At 42.1% G+C, this 20,415-nt stretch overlaps 1 protein-coding gene across 3 annotated transcripts in view; it reads right to left on the bottom strand.

The window, feature by feature from the left end:
* nup205 (nucleoporin 205) overlaps positions 1 to 20,415 on the bottom strand; it is a 189,430-nt gene that overhangs the window by 156,721 nt on the left and 12,294 nt on the right. For all 3 annotated transcript variants that reach the window (XM_072484243.1, XM_072484244.1, XM_072484245.1), the window contains exons 4-7: positions 18,198 to 18,342; positions 17,405 to 17,564; positions 14,394 to 14,622; positions 11,697 to 11,861 (exon numbers count right to left, since the gene is read on the bottom strand). In XM_072484243.1, coding sequence (XP_072340344.1) covers positions 11,697 to 11,861; positions 14,394 to 14,622; positions 17,405 to 17,564; positions 18,198 to 18,342 — 699 coding nt within the window. The remainder of the gene's footprint in view (positions 1 to 11,696; positions 11,862 to 14,393; positions 14,623 to 17,404; positions 17,565 to 18,197; positions 18,343 to 20,415) is intronic.

Genomic DNA, 20,415 nt, shown 5'->3' with positions numbered 1-20,415 from the left:
TAAAGTAGTAGCATGGATAGAGGATTGGTTAATTAATAGAAAGCAAAGAGTGGGGATTAATGGGTGTTTCTCTGGTTGGCAATCAGTAGCTAGCGGTGTCCCTCAGGGATCAGTGTTGGGCCCATAATTGTTCACAATTTACATAGATGATTTGGAGTTGGGGACCAAGTGCAATGTGTCCAGGTTTGCAGACGACACTAATATGAGTGGTAAAGCAAAAAGTGCAGAGGATACCGGAAGTCTGCAGAGGGATTTGGATAGGTTAAGTGAATGGGCTAGGGTCTGGCAGATGGAATACAATGTTGACAAATGTGAGGTTATCCATTTTGGTAGGAATAACAGCAAAAGTGATTATTATTTATATGATAAAATATTAAAACAAACCGCTATGCAGAGAGACCTGGGTGTGCTAGTGCATGGGTCGCAAAAAGTTGGTTTACAGGTGCCACAGGTGATTAAGGCGGCAAAAGGAGTTTTGTCCTTCATTGCTAGAGGGATGGAGTTTAAGACGAGGAAGGTTATGCTGCAATTGTATAAGGTGTTATTGTGGCCACACCTGGAGTATTGGTCTCCTTACCTGAGAAATGACGTACTGGCGCTGGAGGGTGTGCAGAGGAGAGTCACTAGGTTAATCCCAGAGCTGAAGGGGTTAGATTATAAGGAGAGGTTGAGTAGACTGGGACTGTACTCGTTGGAATTTAGAAGGATGCGGGGGGGATCTTATAGAAACATATAAAATTATGAAGGGAATAGATAGGATAGATTTGGGCTGGTTGTTTCCACTGGCGGGTGAAAGCAGAACTAGGGGGCATAGCCTCAAAATAAGGGGAAGTAGATTTAGGACTGAGCTTAGGAGGAACTTCTTCACCCAAAGCGTTGTAAATCTATGGGATTCCTTGCCTAGTGAGGCAGTAGAGGCTCCTTCATTAAATGTTTTTAAGGTTTTTAAGGTAAAGATAGATAGTTTTTTGAAGAATAAAGGGATTAAGGGTTAAGGTGTTCGGGCCGGAAAGTGGAGGTGAGTCCAAAAAAGATCAGCTATGATCTCATTGAGTGGCGGAGCAGGCTCGAGGGGCCAGATGGCCTACTCCTGCTCCTAGTTCTTATGTTGATGAAGTTCCAGAGGACTGGGAGTAGCCAATGTTGGCATCTATCCCATCTATTCCCTTCATAATCTTATATGTTTCTATAAGATCCCCCCGCATCCTTCTAAATTCCAACAAGTACAGTCCCAGTCTACTCAACCTCTCCTCGTAATCCAACCCCTTCAGCTCTGGGATTAACTTAGTGAATCTCCTCTGCACACCATCCTGCGCCAGTACGTCCTTTCTGAGTTAAGGAGACCAAAACTGAACACAATACTCCAGGTGTGGCCTCACTAACACCTTTTACAATTGCAGCATAACCTCCCTAGTTTGAAACTCCATCCCTCTAGCAATGAAGGACAAAATTCCATTTGCCTTCTTAATCACCTGTTGCACCTGTAAACCAACTTTTTGCAACTCATGCACTAGCACACCCAGGTCTCACTGCGCAGCAGCATGTTTTAATATTTTATCATTTAAATAATAATCCCTTTTGCCATTATTCCTACCAAAATGGATAACCTCACATTTGTCAACATGGTACTCCATCTGTCAGACACTACCCCATACACTTAATCTATCCAAATCCCTCTGCAGACGTCCGGTATCCTCTGCACTTTTTGCTTTACCACTTATCTTAGTGTCGTCTGCAAACTTGGACACATTGCACTTGGTCCCCAACTCCAAATCATCTATGTAAATTGTGAACAATTGTGGGCACAACACTGATCCCTGAGGGACACCACGAGCAACTGATTGCCCAACCAGAGAAACACCCATTAATCCCCACTCATCTGTAGCCAATGAGGATACAAAGATTACTGTCAAGGCCCCAGCAATTTCCTCCCTTGCCTCCCTCAGTGTTCTGGGGTAGATCCCATCATGCCCTAGGGACTTATCTTCTTTCGTGCTTTTTAAGATGCCCTACACCTCTTTATTAATATCAATGACTCAGAATATCTACACACACTACCATATGCTCCTCATCCCCAAGTCCTTCTCTTCGGTGAATACTGAGGCAAAATATTAATTTAGTATCTCGCCCATTTCCTCTGGTTCCATACATAGATTCCCCCCAATATCCTTGAATGGACCATCTTTTTCTCTGGCTACCCTCTTGCTCTTTACATATGTTCAAAACGTAGTAGGATTTTCCTTAATCCTGTTTGCCAATGACATTTCATGACCCTTTTTAGCCTTCCTAACTCCTATCCTTCCTACTTTCATTATTTTCTTCAAGGGCTTCATCTGTCCTAAGCCTTTTAGACCTTACAAATTATTCCATTTACTTTTTGAAAAGGTTCATGATTTCCTCGTTATCCAGGGTTCCCTATACTTGCCACCCTCATCTTTCGTCCCCACAGTTACATGCCGTTCCTGAATTCTAATCAACTGACATTTGAAGCCTCCCACATGCCGGATGTTGATTTTCCCTCAAATAGCTTTTTTGGGGCATGTATTGGCCAGGGTTTAGAGAACCCCAAAGTGTATCATGGAGTTCACCTGTCCCACAACTTTTAACAGATTGTGGTATGTGGAGCACACGGCCCACTCTACAGGTGTGGTACAGCAGAAATGGAAAAGTATTTTTGAAAGCAAAATAATGTTTATTCTATGAACTCAAGTTAACCTTTTTAAAACATAGTGAACATCTTAGCAACCATTATTTCAAATACAACCCCCAAAGAATACAACACTAAGTAATCCGTAAGCTGTCTTTTTAACATCCAGAAGACTTAAAAAGAAAAACCTTTAAACAGAAGCACATCAGGTTAGTCACTGCTGTGAGCAGTTATTAGCTTTAAATCACCTAAGGATTGATTTACATTCTTTAGATTACAGAGGGAGATTCTAATACACCTTCTGGCTGTGACTGCAGCTATCCAGCTCTGAAAACGAAACTAAAACACACCCTGCAGCAAACAACCTAAAACGAAAGTAAAAAGCTGACAGACAGCCCAGCTCCACCCCCTCTCTGACATCACTGCAATAATAAACACCCATTTCTTCAAGGTACTCTCACTACAGATATTTATACACACCCATTTATAAACACCCATTTCTTAAAGGTACTCTCATGACATCTCCCGCCAAGAAAAAAAAAAACCATTAACTTCAAGATGGTTTCATTTTTCACCTTTTCGCCGTCCTTTAAGAAATGCACACAGTAAATATACTTTATCGTTTCAAAAAACATCACATGCAAACAGGTACAATAATATAGTCCATTTCTGGGGTTTTTTCTTCTTCCTCCAATGTAATCCCTCTTGATTGAGTCTCTTTGAACAAGAAGGTCTCTGCACGATCCATGCATTTCTCTATGCCTCGGCATTTCTCTTTAAAGTCAGGTATTTTAGTTCAATCTGATCACAGAGTCCCTTGTAATTCTCCAATACATGAGCATTGGTTATCACAACTTTCAGGCCGTCAAATGACTGTTGAAACTCCGCTGTCCACTGGAATGTGTTACGCTTCTTGAGCAAGTCAGTCAGTGGAGTAATCACGCTACAAATATTTTTCACCAATGTTGGAACAAATTCACTCATGCCAAAAAATCACATTATTTCCCTTCGTCTTGAGGGTATCGGAAACTCCTCAATAACTTTTGGTTTCACATCCCGTGTGATCATTCGACCCTGTCCAATTGTATGGCCAAGGAGAGTGACTTGGGCTTTTCCAAATTCACTTTTGGCTAGGTTTATCACCAAACCCGCCTCCTGAAGTCAATTGAATAACTCCATCAGATGTATTAAATGTTCTTTCCATGCCTGGCTGAAAATTACCAGATCTTCGATGTATACCACACAATTGGGTAATCCTGAAACAACTTTGTTAGTTAACCGTTGAAATGTGGCTGGTGCGTTTTTCATGCCAAATGGCATAACCTTTAATTGGTATATGCCATCTGGAGTCACAAAAGCTGAAATCTCCTACACCCTTTCGGATAAAGGTACCTGCCAGTAACCTTTAAGTAAATCCAATTTGGAAATAAAAGCTGATTGTCCCACTTTCTCAATGCAATCCTCCAAACGTGGGATAGGATAAGAGTCCGTTCTTGTAACTGCATTAACCTTTCTATAGTCCACACACAACCGGTGGATACCATCTGGTTTAGGTACCATCACTATGGGTGAGCTCCATTGGCTGTAAACCACTTCAATTATGCAATTTTTAAGCATACTCTCAATCTCTCTGTTAACCTGTGCCAATTTTAACGGGTTAAGTCTGTATGGATGTTGTTTAATTGGAACAGCATTTCCCACATCCACATCATGTATAGCCATTTTAGTACTTCCCAATTTATCTCCACAAATATGCCCATGTGATATCAATAACTCTTTCAGGTCAGTCTGTTTTTCCTCTGGAAGGTAACTCAACAATTTATCCCAATTTTTAAGAACATTCTCGTTTTCCAATTTAATTTGAGGTATGTCAAATTCACAGTCATCTGGATTTGGTTCGTCACTTTGAGTTGGAATCATTAAAACGTGCTCTTTTTTCTCTCCTTCCCTTTCAAAGTACCTTTTAAGCATATTCACATGACACACTCGGTGATTCTTCCTTCTATCTGGTGTTCTTACCACATAATTCACCTCACTTAGTTTCCTTTCAATCTAATACATTCCACAAAACTTTGCTTTTAAAGGTTCCCCTACCCCTGGTAACACTAAAACTTTATCTCCACAGGCAAAACTACGAACTTTGGATTTCTTGTCCGCTACCCGTTTCATCACATTTTGTGCAACTTTTAAATGTTGTCTAGCCAATTCACCTGCTCTATTTAATCGTTCCCTAAAATTTGACACGTAATCCAATAATGTAATTTCCAATTTCTCACTCACCAATTTTTCCTTAATCAATTTAAGTGGTCCTCTTACCACATGACCAAAAATTAGTTCAAAAGGACTAAATTTGGTTGACTCATTAGGTGCACCCCCTAATTGCAAACAGTACGAATGGAATTCCTTTATCCCAATCCTCTGGATATTCTTGACAATAAGCCCTCAACATTGTCTTCAATGTCTGATGCAACTTTCTAACGCTCCCTGCGATTCTGGATGGTACGCAGTTGATTTAAATTGTTTTATTCCTAAGCTATCCATAACTTCTTTGAATAACCTTGAGGTACAATTCGATCCTTGATCCTATTGTATTTCTGTGGGTAGTCCATATCTAGTAAAGAATTTAAGTAACTCCTCCACAATCTTTTTACCTGTAATATTACGTACTGGAATGGCCTCTGGAAACCTGGTAGACACATCCATTATCGTCAAAAGATATTGATTCCCACTTTTTGTTTTAGGAAGCAGTCCTACGCAATCAATTAGGACCCTTGTAAAAGGTTCCTCAAATACTGGAATGAGTATTAAGGGCACTGGTTTTATCACTGCTTGAGGTTTCCCTATCACTTGACATATGTGACATGATTGACAAAATTTAACTACATCTTTATGTAGTCCAGGCCAATAAAAATGTTTTTGGATTTTAGCTTGCGTTTTCCTTATTCCCAAATGACCTCCCACTGGTACCTCATGTGCAACTCGCAACACCTCCTTTCTATACCCTACCGGCAATACTACCACTTTTCATCCGCCTGCATATGTACAGGTCTTCATTTTCTCATCAAGACATCACTTTTACGGTAATAACACTCTGGTATACACTCAGATTCCTCTTCCGTGTATGCTTTCTGATACATCTGTTGTATTTCTATATGTTTTTGTTGTAACTCCGCCAATTTTCCTGAACTAAAAATATCCGCCTCATCCTCCACCTGTTCTTGTTCTTTTTCAACCATCTGATCAAAAATCATTTCTGATAATTGCACTTCAACTTCATCTTCACTCTTTGATTTCTCCTCTTGTCTTAACCTGTGACTTTGCGACCTTGTCACTACACAATCCGGAAAAATCCCAGGATATCCGTCCTTCAACACTTCAGTTGTCTGATTTTCCACTGGCTTATCAACCACAGTAGGCATCACTCCCACCTGCGATCCAGCTATATCATTACCCAAGATAAACTGCATCCCTGGACAAGATAGCTTATCTAATACTCCTACTACCACTTCACCATCTTCACTGGACTTTCCAACCTTACCTTATATAATGGAACACTACTCCTCTCACCCTGAATTCCACATATCACCACCTTTTCTGGCAACATTCTTCCCAAACTACATAACTCCTCATCTCTTACCATTAAAGATTGACTAGCTCCTGTATCTCTTAAAATTGTGACTTCTTCACCTCCTCCTCCTGATACACATGAGTAAACTTTACCCACAAGTAAATTCTTTAAAGAGATCTGGCACCTTCTTATCAATCACCTCTTGATCAGGGTGTACAATCTTTTGCACCTCCTTCGCTTCACTTGGGCTTTCCTTTACCACTTTAACAAACCGCACTGTCTTATCCTGTTTTACCACATCAGCCTTCCCAGTGCTTTTCTTCAACCACCAACACTGTGACTTTACATGGCCTAGTTTATTAGGGAAAACATTTGAAATTTTTCATTTCTTTTCCACCCTCCTGGATTTCTTTTTTAATCTGAGGTACACTCTCCTTATTATCTCCCATCAGATCACCTTTACCACTTGAGTATTTCTCATGTCCCCAGTTTCTATCCCTCACAGGCTGAAACTGATGTCGGAAACCAAGCTTTGATTTATGAACTAATTCATAATCATCTGCCATTTCTGCTGCTAATCTCGCAGTTTTATCCCTCTGCTCTTCCCCATGAGTTCTCACTACATCAGGAATTGAATTTTTAAACTCCTCCAAAAGTATAATTTCTCTGAGAACTTCATACGTTTGGTCTATTTTCAAAGCCCTTATCCACCTAGCAAAATTACTCTGTTTGATCCTTTCAAACTAAATGATGTTTGACCAAAATCTTTCCTTAAATTTCTAAACCTTTGTCTGTCAGCTTCAGGCACAAGTTCATATGCACCTAAGATGGATTTTTTCACCTCCTCATACGTCTCAGGTACCTCCTCCGGTAGTGATGCAAACACTTCACTAGCCCTACCTACCATCTTTGTTTGAATCAGTAAAACCCACATGTCCTGTGGCCATTTCATTTGTTTAGCCACCTTCTCAAATGAAATGAAAAAGGCTTCCACCTCCTTCTCGTCAAACCTTGGCAATGCTTAGACATATTTAAATAGATCCCCACCAAGCCTTCGACTTTGACGCTCTTTCTCACTATCCTCATCACTATCAACCAACTGTACGTTTCCCTTTACGTCTGCCAATTTTAACTGACTGTCATGTTTCATGGCCATTTTCTGAAGTTCAAAATCTCTCTCTTTATCTTTTTCCCTGATCTGTATCACTCTCTCTCTTTCTTTTTGTTCTGCTCGGGCTATTCTTTCTGTTTTCCTTTCTTCTCTCTCTATTTCCGCTCTCTCTTTTTCCTTTCTCTCTCTTTCGTATTCAAGCTGCTTTAATTCTTTCGCATGTTCCATTTGTTTAATTTGTAACTGAAGTTTTGCCATTTCTAATGAGTCAAACTGTATCTCAGGCAATTTTAAATGCTTAGCCACCGCCATAATTACCTCATCTTTTCGCATTTTGTCAGGTAATGTTAACTGCAATGTTTTTGCCAAATCTAACAGTCTGCTTTTAGTCTCTGTCCGTAAGGTACTGCGTGTGACCGTCTCCACCCCCAAAAACTTCAGAGCCTCTGAAAGAGCCATTGTTCACAACACACTCCCTACTTAAACTAAAATACCACACCTGAAAAGCACCCACAATATGCTCACCCCTCACTGTCTTTAAGTTCACTAAGTCAATCCAATAGATAGACTTTTATCCCCCTCGAGCCCCCAGTTTGTTATGGGCCAGGGTTTAGAGAACCCCAAAGTGTATCATGGAGTTCACCTGACCCACAACGTTTAATAGATTGTGGTATGGGGAGCACACAGCCCACTCTACAGGTGTGGTACAGCAGAAATGGAAAAGTATTTTTGAAAGCAAAACAATGTTTATTCTATGAACTCAAGTTAACCTTTTTAAAACATAGTGAACATCTTAGCAACCATTATTTCAAATACAACCCCAAAGAATACAAAGTAATCCTTAAGCTGTCCTTTTAATATTCAGAAGACTTAAGAAAAAAACCTTTAAACAGAAGCACATCAGGTTAAAGTCACTACTGTGAGCAATTATCCAAAGGATCGATTTACATTCTTTAGATTACAGAGGGAAACTCTAATACACCTTCTGGCTGTGACTGCAGCTATCCAGCTCTGAAAACGAAACTAAAACACACCCTGCTGCAAACAGCCTAAAACAAAAGTAAAAAGCTGACAGACAGCCCAGCTCCACCCCCTCTCTGACATCGCTGCAGTAATAAACACCCATTTCTTAAAGATACTCTCACTACAGATATTTATGTACACACCCATTTATAAACACCCATTTCTTAAAGGTACCCTCACATGACAGGCAGCACGGTAGCACAAGTGAAGCACTATGGCTTCACAATGCCAGGATCCCAGGTTTGATTCCCCGCTGGGTCACTGTCTGTGCGGAGTCTGCACATTCTCCCCGTGTTTGCGTGGGTTTCCTCTGGGTGCTCCAGTTTACTCCCACAGTCCAAAGGCGTGCAGGTTAGGTGGATTGGCCATGATAACTTGCCCTTAGTGTCAACAAAAAAAAAGGTTAGATGGGGTTGTTGGGTTACGAGGATAGTGTGGAAGTGAGGGCTGAAGTGGGTCGGTGCAGACTCGATGGCCGAATGGCCTCCTTCGCACTGTATGTTCTATGTTCTAGCCTCGCCCAGTCAACACTCTCCAGATCCTGCCTAATGCTGTTGTAATTAGCCTTCCCCCCCAGTCTAACACCTTCACCTGAGGACCACTCTTGCCCTTTTCCATAAGCAGTTTAAAACTTACAGAATTATGATCACTGCACCCGAAATGATCTCCTACTGAAACTTCGATCACCTGGCAGGGCTCATTTCCCAGAACCAGGTCTAATATGGCCCCTTCCCGTGTTGGGATATTTACATATTGTTTCAAGAAACCCTCCTGGGCGCTCCTTACAAATTCTGCTCCATCCTTGCCTCACAGTTAGCACAGTGGGCCAAACAGCTGGCTTGTAATGCAGAACAAGGCAGCAGCGCGGGTTCAATTCCCGCACCAGCCTCCCCGAACAGGCGGCGAAATGTGGCGACTATGGGCTTTTCACAGAAACTTCATTGAAGCCTACTTGTGACAGAAAGTGATTATTATCTAGCAGTAGTGTGTCCCTGTCAATATAGGGAAAGTTAAAACTACCCACCACAACAACCCTATTGTTTATGCATCTTTCCAAGATCTGTCTGCATATCTGCTCCTCTATCTCCGACTGGCTGTTAGGAGGTCTGTATTAAACCCCCAACATTGTGACAGCACCCTTCCTGTTCCTGAGCTCATATTGCCTCGCTGCCTGAACCCTCCAAGGTGTTCTCCCTCAGCAGCTGTGATATTCTCCTTAACCAACAATGCAACTCCCCCACCCATTTTGCACCCCCCTCTATCCTGCCTGAAGCATCTTAAATACTGGAATGTTTAGTTGCCAATCCTGTCCCTCTTTCAACCAAGTTTCTGTAATAGCAACAACATCAGAATTCCACTAACTAATCCAAGCTCCAATTTCATCTAAGTTCATTGATACAATACAGATTCGCCAATGTGTATTGTTGGCTTCGGGAGGAGTAAAGATTGAATCTAGATGGAGTGAGATGGGCAATTGACCCTTCTCGCCCTTATTCAGCTTGTTAAATGTACCTGCACCATCCAGTGATAACAGGTAGAAGATTCCTACTAGTTCAGGTCAAAAGATTTAGACAGCAGCCCTGTCAACCAAACACCTGAAATCAGACCCCAAGCTGCAGACAGCAAGTCTGATCCATTTGCACAAAAAATAAGCAAAAGTAGTTTGCAGACGAGGGGCACGGTAACGCAATGGTTTGCACTGCTGCATCGCGGCGCCAAGAACCCGGGTTCGATTCCTGCCCCGGGTCACTGTCCGTGTGGTGTTTGCATATTATGCATGTATCTGCGTGGGTCTCATCCCCACATCCCAAAGAGATGTGCAGGGTAGGTGGATTGGCTACGCTAAATTGCCCCTTAATTGTAAAAAAAAGAATTGGATACTCTTAAAAAAAAAAAAAAACTTTTTAATAGTATGCAGACAAGGGCAGAGTACATTTGAGGCAGTTTCCTGAGCAGACCAAAAATAGTGGGGAAACAAGGGGACTAATAAGAGTGAGGAACTTCAAGCAATTAATATCAGCAGAAGCAAAGTACTGATGGCATTTTGGTCTTTATTACAAGGGTTTGGAGAACTTGCATTTTAGATTGGCTCCTGGGATGAGAGGCCTGTGGAATTTCGAGGTGATCCTATTGAAATATGCAAGATTCTGAAAGGACTCCACAGGTTGAGCACAGTAAGAAGTCTTACAACACCAGGTTAAAGTCCAGCAGGTTTGTTTCAAATCATTATTTTTCTGAGCACTGCTCCTTCCTCAGGTGAATGAAGAGGTAGGTTCCAGAAACATATATGTAGACAAAGTCAAAGATGCAAGACGACAATTTGAATGCGAGCATTTGCAGGTAATTAAGCCTTTACAGATCCATGATGTAGAGATGCCGCATGTGGAGATGCTCGCATTCAAAGTATCGTCCCGCATCTTTGACCCAGTCCATACACGTTTCTGGAACCCACATCCCCAAGGAAGGAGCAGCGCCCCGAAAGCCAGCGACCCAAAACAAATCTTTTGGACTTTAACCTGGTGTTGTAAGACTTCTCACTGTGTTCACCCCAGTCCAACGCCGGCATCTCCACATCATCCCTTACAACAGCAGGTTAAGGTCCAACAGGTTTGTTTCGGGTCACTGGCTTTCGGGGCGCTGCTCCTTCCTCGGGTGGGTGTGGGGGTGGGTTCCAGAAACATGTGTATGGACGGGGTCAAAGATGCAGGACGATACTTTGAATGCGAGCATCTCCACATGTGGCATCTCCACATCATGGATCTGTAAAGACGTAATTACCTGCAAATGCTCGCATTCAAAATATCGTCTTGCATCTTTGACTTTGTCTACATCTATGTTTCTGGAACCCACCTCTTCATTCACCTGAGGAAGGAGCAGCGCTCTGAAAACTAGTGATTTGAAACAAACCTGTCGGGCTTTAACCTGGTGTTGTAAGACTTCTTACTGCGCTCACCCCAGTTCAACGCCGGCATCTCCACATCATGACTACCATTCACAGGTTGACACGGAAAGGTTGTTTTCCCTGACTAGAGAGTTAATGGGGAGTATGTTAAGCACCAATTACAAACTTCATTTGAAAGGAAGTATAATCAGGTTGTTAGCAACAGGAAGGAAAGATTAGGAGTCAGATTCTGACCAAAGAGGGTGAGGTGAGGCAGACTCTGAATCCATTGGTTCCTGGAATTGATGCTTATTATTCTGGAGCGAGGGGAGTGACTTTCACTCCAAATGAACTGGCAGGTCAACAGCACTGCAACTCAACATGCGCTTTCGCAGATTAGAGATAAAAACAACAAAACCTTCCCGAGTAATATATAGGGTCCGAGGAGAGCAAAAAGATGATTTACCTGTAGTATCAGGTAATTGTGAGATTCCTCGCAGAGCCAAGGCCCAGGCCAATCGCACCACAGCCTGCAGGCCTGCTAGCTTCCAAGGCTGGGAGTTCTGGAGTTTGCAATGGATAGCAGTCACGTACTGTCTTTCTGTCAATAGTGGCAGCTGATGAATTAATTCTGGTAAGAGAAAATATTTTAACCTTTTAAAAAGATAGGGAGAAAAAACCACCTCAGAATGTAATTAGTGACCTATCAGTTTTATTTATAGACCTGTATCTCCCGTGCAACACCTGCCCTTGATACTGTTGATTAAACACAATGATATGCCCATTTTACATGCCTGAGCTTTCATAGTAGGCATTGCAACAAACAAGAGAGGCGATCCAACCCATCATCTTCTCTGTTCAGTTGCATTTTTCCAGCAAATGTCGCTGTAATGAGTGAAATCTGCTCTGTTTGTTCCTCACTGCTCCAGTCAACCTTTCTAATTTCATCAGCCTACCTCATGCTGCAGGTGACATGGAGACCAGGAGGTTCGCAATCTGAATGTGTGATCTGGGCATCACACCAGGTCCACACATTCAGAGCAAAGTCAGCTTTAAAAGATTCTCCAGCCAGTCTTGTGAACTGCTTGAATTGTAACTATTCACCCTCCCTGTCGATCTGCTAGTTCGTCACACTACAACAGAGGGGGCTATAGTATGACCTGTGAATTGTGGTTGCTAAGCACACAAAGCCCAGGGGGCTCATAATCCTGCACCATCGATGAAACATAAATCTAGCCAATGAGGGAGCAAGGTTAAGAAGTATGAAACTGTATTAAATTAATGTTTGGATCTTCACACGGTAGGGTTTGAATATGTGTGTACTCAATTACCCACAACAAAGTCTGAACTTCGGACAGCATTCCTGTCTAGTTTTAGCTCGATAGCAATTTCTGATTTTGAGGCACAACACACAAACAAAAGTAAACAAGCTACATTCAGCATCATATCCCCAATGTAGCTCAATAAAAATAGGAAAACCTTTGTTCGGTCGTCTCCAATGTTGTGGCTCCAGGGAGGGGGTCACGTCACACAGCGCAAACTAAGAATATCCTCTGGGATTTATTCAGATACTGCAGGAATTTAGCTGACAACTGCGCAAACTAGCCAGGATCTAGCACTAGTCTCAGAGATAGTTAAAATCAGAGACAGTCACTGGATGCTGGACCTAATGCTGAAATGTTCAAAATTGCCATCAATATATATTTTTAACAAAAGCACAATACTGCAGATGCTGGAAATCTGAAATAACAAAAAGGGAATGCTGGAAATACTCAACCACCTTTAGTCAGAACTGCTCTCAATGGCTTGAACTATTAAAGTTCTGCTGCGAACCAGCTGAATACTTCCATTTTTATTTCTTTTTTTCTGTAAAAGGTAGCGAGTGATATGGAGAAATATAGATAACGCTGGTTTAGATTGATATTGAGGTACAGATCACCCATGATGTACCCATGGTGGCACAGTGGTTAGCACTCACAGCACCAGGGACCCAGGTTCGATTCTGGCCTTGGATGACTGTGTGGAGTCTGCACCTTCTCCCCGTGTCTGTGTGGGTTTCCTCCCACAGTCCAAAGATGCGCAGGTTAGGTGGATTGGCCATGATAAATTGCCCTTATAGTATCCAGAAATGTTAGGTAGGGTTACTGGGTTGCGGTGATGGGGTGATGACGTGGGCTTGAGTGGACTGCTCTTTCCAAAGGGACGGTGCAGACTCGATGGGCTGAATGACCTCCTTCTGCACTGTAAGTTCTGTGATTTTATGAGTTTACACATTCTCCCCGTGTCTGCATGGGTTTCCTCCGGGTGCTCCGGTTTCCTCCCACAGTCCAAAGATGTGCAGGTTAGGTAGATTGGCCATGATCACTACACAGGGTTACGGGGATGGGGTGGAAGGGGTGGGCTCAGAGGGTCACTGCAGGCTCAATGGTCCAAATAGGCTTATTCTGCATAATAGGGATTCTCTGGATATCAGCATGAGGAAACAGGCAAAATAGGCTCAATGACATACTCCTGTTACCATGTTCTGGGACTTTGAGAGTGAGGTTTTGAAATGGAAATAAGAATTGAGTATCTAAAATCCCATATTTAACTTATAAACAGAAAATCATTGGGATTCCTTGTTTTGAGAAGTTAGCATAATTAACACCCACCATGAACATCAATTTGTTTTGTAGTTACTATCTTAAAGCAAGTACCTTGTATTTGTACATAACTTAAACAAGTCCAAACATGTGCAGGTTAGGTGGATTGGTCATGCTAAATTGACCCTTAGTATCCAAAAAGGTTAGGTGGGGTTACTGGGTTATGAGGATAGGTTGGAGGAAAGGGCCTAGGTAGGGTGCTCTTTCAAAGGGTCAGTGCAGACTCGATGGGCCGAATGGCCTTCTTCTGCACTGTAGAAATTCTATCATTCCATGTGATAACAATACAGTTTAGAAAACTCATGGGGAACTCTTGGGCAATGAATCTAGCACCAAAAGAAACAAAGAGAAAGGTTTTCCATTTGTTATCCTCGGCATATTCCCGTACTGAGCGATCAGACCAAATGAAAATACAAAAAAAAACTTTTGAGGTAATATCTCTAGAACTAACATTGTAAAGATTTCAAAACAAGTACTGGCAATAGCGTTTCTTTCTGATATTTAACTGGTTGCTATCATACCTTCCCGATCCTCGGTGACATGCTCTAAAAAGCTGATATCCAAGCAATAGAGCAGCGCCATGAGAAGAGCCAGGTTTACATTCTCCAAAGTGCCATCAGCCTCCAGTGTCACACACTCCATGTGGGAAATCAGAAACAACGTATCATCTTTGCTCAATGGTGTCTGGCAGGCCCAGGCGAAAACGCAGTCCGCAAGGGATTGGCGGCATTCCTTGATCAGATCTGAGACCTAGATAATCAGCAGAGAGATATTTTCATGTCCTGGAAGATTTGAACTACATCACATACATTTTGTTCCCTTCTCCATAAGTTAACCCAACCAGGTAGAAAAACAACAAAGAGCCTGACATGTGGGTTTGGGAGCTCCTTTTTATTCCTTGTGCCCAAATTGAAAGATTTATTTGGTACAAACTTGAAATGGATTCTGCCTCTGGAATACAGACCAGTGGGCTGAGAAGAAGCCGAGTGAACAAAGAGGGATTTGGGCCTGAACCCGGGGGTGGGGTTACTCTATCAAAATCCCATATAATTTTGAACACCTCTCTCAAATCTCACCATAACTACCTCTTAGAGCATAAGAAACAGGAAGTGTAGGTCATTCAGCCCTTCGAGCCTGCCTCCCATTCAATAACATCACAGCTGATCTAACACTCACTAAATCCATGTTCCTGCCGTCTTTGGGGTTGGTTTAGCACAGTGGGCTAAACAGCTGGCTTATTATAATTATTATTATTAGCTCTCCGTAACCCTTAATTTCCCCAGTGATTATAATCGATCGATCTCAGCCTTGAAAATGCCCAAGGACTCAGTCGCCACAACTTCCTGGGGTAAAGAATTCCAAAGATTCCCCACTCTTTGAGACAAGAAAATCTTCCTCAAATCCGTCTATGAGCACCCCCTCATTCTGCAACTGTGTCCTCTGGTCCTACATTCTCCCATGAGACAAAACATCCTCCCAACATTTACCCTCGAAGAATCTTAAATGTTTCAATCATATCACCTCTCATTCTTCTGAACTCCAAAGAGTACATCCTAATAAACCTCCTCTGTACTGCCCCCAATGATAACATATGTTTGTTTCATTAAGGGGACCAAAACTATACACAGTATTCTAACTGTGACCTCACTAGTACCTTGTACATTTGCAGCATAACCTCTTTACCATAAGACCATATACTCCAGCCCTCTTGAAATAAAAGTTAGCATTCCATTTGCCTTTCAACCTATTACCCACTGCACCTGTATGCTAGCTTTCTGACTTACATGAACAAGGGCCCCCAAGTCCCTTTGTGCAGTCTGCTTTCTGCAGTCTCTCTCCATTTAAATAACAATCTGCCTTCTCATTCTTTCCACCAAAAATGAACAACCGCACATCTTTCCACATTGAATTCCATTTGCCAATTTTCTGTTCACTCATTTAACCTGTCAATATCTCTCTGTAAAATATTTATATCCTCTTTCCAACCTGCCTTCCCTCCCACTTTTGTATCATCCGCAAATTTGGCCACAGTAAAATCTGTTCCTTCCTCCAAATCATTAATAAATATTGTGAAGAGCTGCGGCCTGTTGCTCGTTTTAGCCTTAGTTCTTATTCTTATTCTGTCACCTTTGCTCATGAGTCGCCAGGTATCTTTCTGATACCGCCACGTGGTTCAAGTCCAAGTAATGATTAATAATGCAACACACTGCTTAGTAAGAGTTAAATCAACGCTCATTTATTATATACAGCAATTAATACTTATACAATAATTCTACTTCTCGACTACTACCTACCACTAAAGGCCAATACTTAACTTTGGAAATGGCCCACCAGGTCAGGGAAACGAATGGTCTTTCGAATTGGTTCTGAGCCTGCGGGATTCAAAAGCTGGTACAAGTCGACAGTCAGGAGTGCCTATCTGGTAGCGCTGGAGTAAAACTTACGGTTTCTTGTAGATGGGTCTCGAAGGTTGCGAGCAGGAAAAGAAGGGTCGATTTGAACTTGGCCCCTATTCTTATAGTCCCCAGGAGCTTCCCGCCTCTCGGGGTAGACCTTGTACTTGGTCCCAAGTGATTGGACTTGGTCCCAATCACTTGGTTCGATATGCTCCAATACTGGAGCGATTCCTTGATCGGGGGGTGGTCGTTTACCTTTCCTTGTGTTAGCCCCTGCTGGCGCCGAAAGGTCTGGGTCGGCTTTGAGTTGCTAATTTGTAGCAATTGTTCCCGGGGATGGCTGATTAAAATGCAGATGGCTGGGTTGTTGTGATGTTGATGGCTGCTGGTATCGGTCTGGACTGACTTCCCCAGAGGCGAATACACTGTTTTACCTGCAGCTGTCCGTTTGAGTCCTGGTGGCTGATTTTCCCATCAGCCTCTTCCGTTCGCCATTTTAAATCGGGGTTTGACCATTCTAATCGGGAGTCAGCCATTTTACATGGCTACAGGCCCCAGCACCGATCCCTGTGGTACCCCAATGGTTACTGTCCTCTAACCTGAGAGACTCCCTTATAGCTACTTGCTGCTTCCTATGAGTTAGTCAATCCCCGCCAAAATATTACCTGCAACATCATGCGTAGTAGCCTTTTGTGTGGCACCTTATGAAATGGCTTTTGAAAATCCAAATATACAACATTGACTGGTTTTCCTCTATCTACTCTGACTGATAGCTCAACAAACTCTAATAAATGAGTTGGAAAGGAGAATCACAACTTCTCCATTCCAGATAACTTAAGTCAATCACAACTGCTAACATTCTAATGAATTTCTTCTGTATTCTCCTCAAGTCTCAACAATTTTCCTAAATTGCACAATACTCTGTAATAGCTGTGATCTAACAGGCGTTTTATAAATGGTTAGCCTAACTGCCTTGCTTTTGTACTCTATTCCTCTATTTATAAAGCCAAGTATACATTTTTAACAACCTTTCAACCATTCAAAAATATTACTGCCGGCTCGACAAAAATCTTGTTGAATGTTTTCACTCCTCTAACTGCTAATCGTTCTGCAAATAAAAGGACTTTGACTCTTACCCCTTTGCGATGAGATGCATTGCCCAAGCCACGTGCTGTTTGCAATTTTTCAAACTCATTGCTGAGGTTTATTTGATTGATCAAGCACAGCGTCTTCTGAGTCAACCCCTGCTCCATCAACTCATCGGTAAACCGTGTTGTCATGGATACAAGCTCTGAACTGCAAAGAAAATTAACTTTTAATCCCAAGGTGTTATATGATTGTCTTCCTCTCAGTAAGTCACACTTATTCATGAACTTCGAATCTGAGTCACTCTTAATCATGGGAATAAATCAATGCCATTTGAAAGATGATGTTTTTACTGACATAACATGAAAAACATTCGACATAAAAAGCTTACTTTGTGCAATATAAGTTACACAGCACCAACCTCCCCTGCCCGAAAGCTGTTGGTGGGGAAAATTTCAGGGTATCAAGACCTTTATTAAGTTGGCTTCTCCAGATTCACCTTGTAACCCGATGCCCCTCGGCAATTATAGTGTTCCCTCTGAAATCAACCAATTTAAGAGCCAGTCCAGGGCAGAAGCCGAGGGCTTTACTGGAATCTATAATTCAGTATCAGACCAGGAGATACAACTACTCTCCTCGTAATAACCTGCACCATTTAAGCTGAATGGAAAGACATTTGCATTCTGTCATGACAATACAGAATGCTACATATTGTTGGTCTCTGCAATACTTTTATTCAGAAGCAACACTGCCTGATGAGTCTACAAGAGGCAGATCCAAAAACGACACAAGTTTGGAAGTTTTATTTTACACCTGTTTAATTATTGAGACTTAAGAGCAGACCTGAGTTCCAGAGTCCAGGTTTTGCCTTGTCGCGATTGTATGAGGGAATGCAAGGAATTTGCGATGCATCGTTTCCCATCCCAGTATAGCAGTATCGCCACCAAACCACGCGTCAAGCCAGGGAAACGGGGCAGCTGATGCTCACCTGTGAATACAAGCATGATCAAATTAGAGAAACTCACAAGACAGCTGAGAACCGAAAGCCATCTGTTTTAATAAATGACGCTTGGAGAGCACCTTTCACACAAAACACCTGGCAAGATGCTTGACAGTAGATCAAAGAATGCCAAGCAGAACAAGAGAGGTGAAGCAGAAAGTGTCTGAAAACTCAGCCAAAGAAACCAGAAGGCTTTGCAGATATTGGGAAATGGTGGCAACAAAGAAAGTCGATTCCAGAGATTGGAGTGGCTGATAATTTAGGTTACATATGCAGCACATCAAAATGACCCAAGGGCCATACCATCACCATATTAGGCATCTCCATTCAAATTTTGAGATTTATGGGACATTGCTATAGAGATAAGTTGCACTCCAGCATACAGGTAGTGCTGATGTTGCTTTCTCCTGAAAACAATACTCCATCCCTTTAACTGTTCCCTGTTCCCCTTCAGCATGGGACAAATCCAACCACCACCTGACACCTATGTGCACCACATTTGAAATGAGGAATAATGTTGTGAGAGTTACATCCAAAAACTGTTCAATGTTTGGGAGGCAAATTTTCCCAAATAGCCCCAAGAAGGAAAATGCTGCCTGGGCTCACATCTCGATAATAGTTTGTTAAAGACTGACTTGAAACCTCTTATATTTAACCACATTTAGAATTGTTTCTAAGCTTTAAAGACACTAAAGCTGGTGTAAATCTAATCTGTCAATGGGGCCTGGCAATACAGCTTCCTCAAGTCCAAGACTGACCCCAGCAGAGCAACTGCAATGTGTACATTAACAGAGCAACTGCAATGTATACATTAACTGAGCAACTGCAATGTATACATTAACTGAGCAACTGCAATGTATGCATTAACAGAGCAACTGCAATGTATACATTAACAGAGCAACTGCAATGTGTACATTAACAAAGCAACTGCAATGTATACATTAACTGAGCAACTGCAATGTATACATTAACTGAGCAACTGCAATGTATACATTAACTGAGCAACTGCAATGTATACATTAACAGAGCAACTGCAATGTATACATTAACAGAGCAACTGCAATGTACACATTAACAGAGCAACTGCAATGTACACATTAACTGAGCAAATGCAATGTATACATTAACTGAGCAACTGCAATGCATACATTAACTGAGCAACTGCAATGTATACATTAACTGAGCAATTACAATGTACACATGCCGATTCACTGTGTTTGGTTCTCAGAAGGGCTTGTTTTGCACACAAAAAAGGTTCCTTCTGGATGCTGGCCTTGGGGAAATCTGGCTGGCTTACACTGGCATTGTGAGGCTCGTACTTTGGGAATCGACAACCTCAAAGTCAACATAAAAGCAGCTTACAAATGATGAAGCACCGTCTGCCAGCACAGACCTGCAGCAAAATTAAAATAATTATTAGGGAAACATTACATGGTGCAGATAACAAATTCTGATCGCATGTTTACGGAAGGATTGCTCCAAAATGGGTATGGAATAAGGAATCAACCCCACTGTTCCACATTCAACTCCAATAGACTGAACTTGGGAGTTTTGCCAATTTCTTCAGAGAAATACAAATTAGGCTATGATAATTATACTTGGGTGCAGCAATTAAGCCCACTGATACCAAGGACCACATAGTTTAGTCATTACTTATTTCAAAACCATTTAAAACTGAGATCTACACTAAAGACAAGAGGCACCCACCCTATCTTCAAGCACATTTTCATTGCAGGTGAGCAATGTTAGCACCAAGGCTATCCCAGGTCCTGACCAAAGAAGGGCAGCGTCAAATATAACTTCACCGTTTTCCTCAACCAACATCCTGAGCCCAGCTTCTTGATGTGGATCCATACCAAGAGAAGACTTCTATCCTGTCAGCACAAACTGGATATTCATGAGCTACCGGGGACCAACCAATCAACCGGGTAGCTAGGATTATATTTCCTAGACAAAACTGGCGGCCGTTTACTTGTTGGGCCGAATACAGACAATACATCAGGAATAATTTAACGTGTATACTTTACAAAAAATGCACGAGGGTCAGAAATGGTGAATAAA

Source organism: Scyliorhinus torazame, chromosome 19, assembly GCF_047496885.1.
Source record: "Scyliorhinus torazame isolate Kashiwa2021f chromosome 19, sScyTor2.1, whole genome shotgun sequence".
Lineage (NCBI taxonomy): Eukaryota > Metazoa > Chordata > Chondrichthyes > Carcharhiniformes > Scyliorhinidae > Scyliorhinus > Scyliorhinus torazame.
Note: the sequence above shows the minus strand (reverse complement) of the source record. Positions and strands in the feature narration are given on the sequence as shown.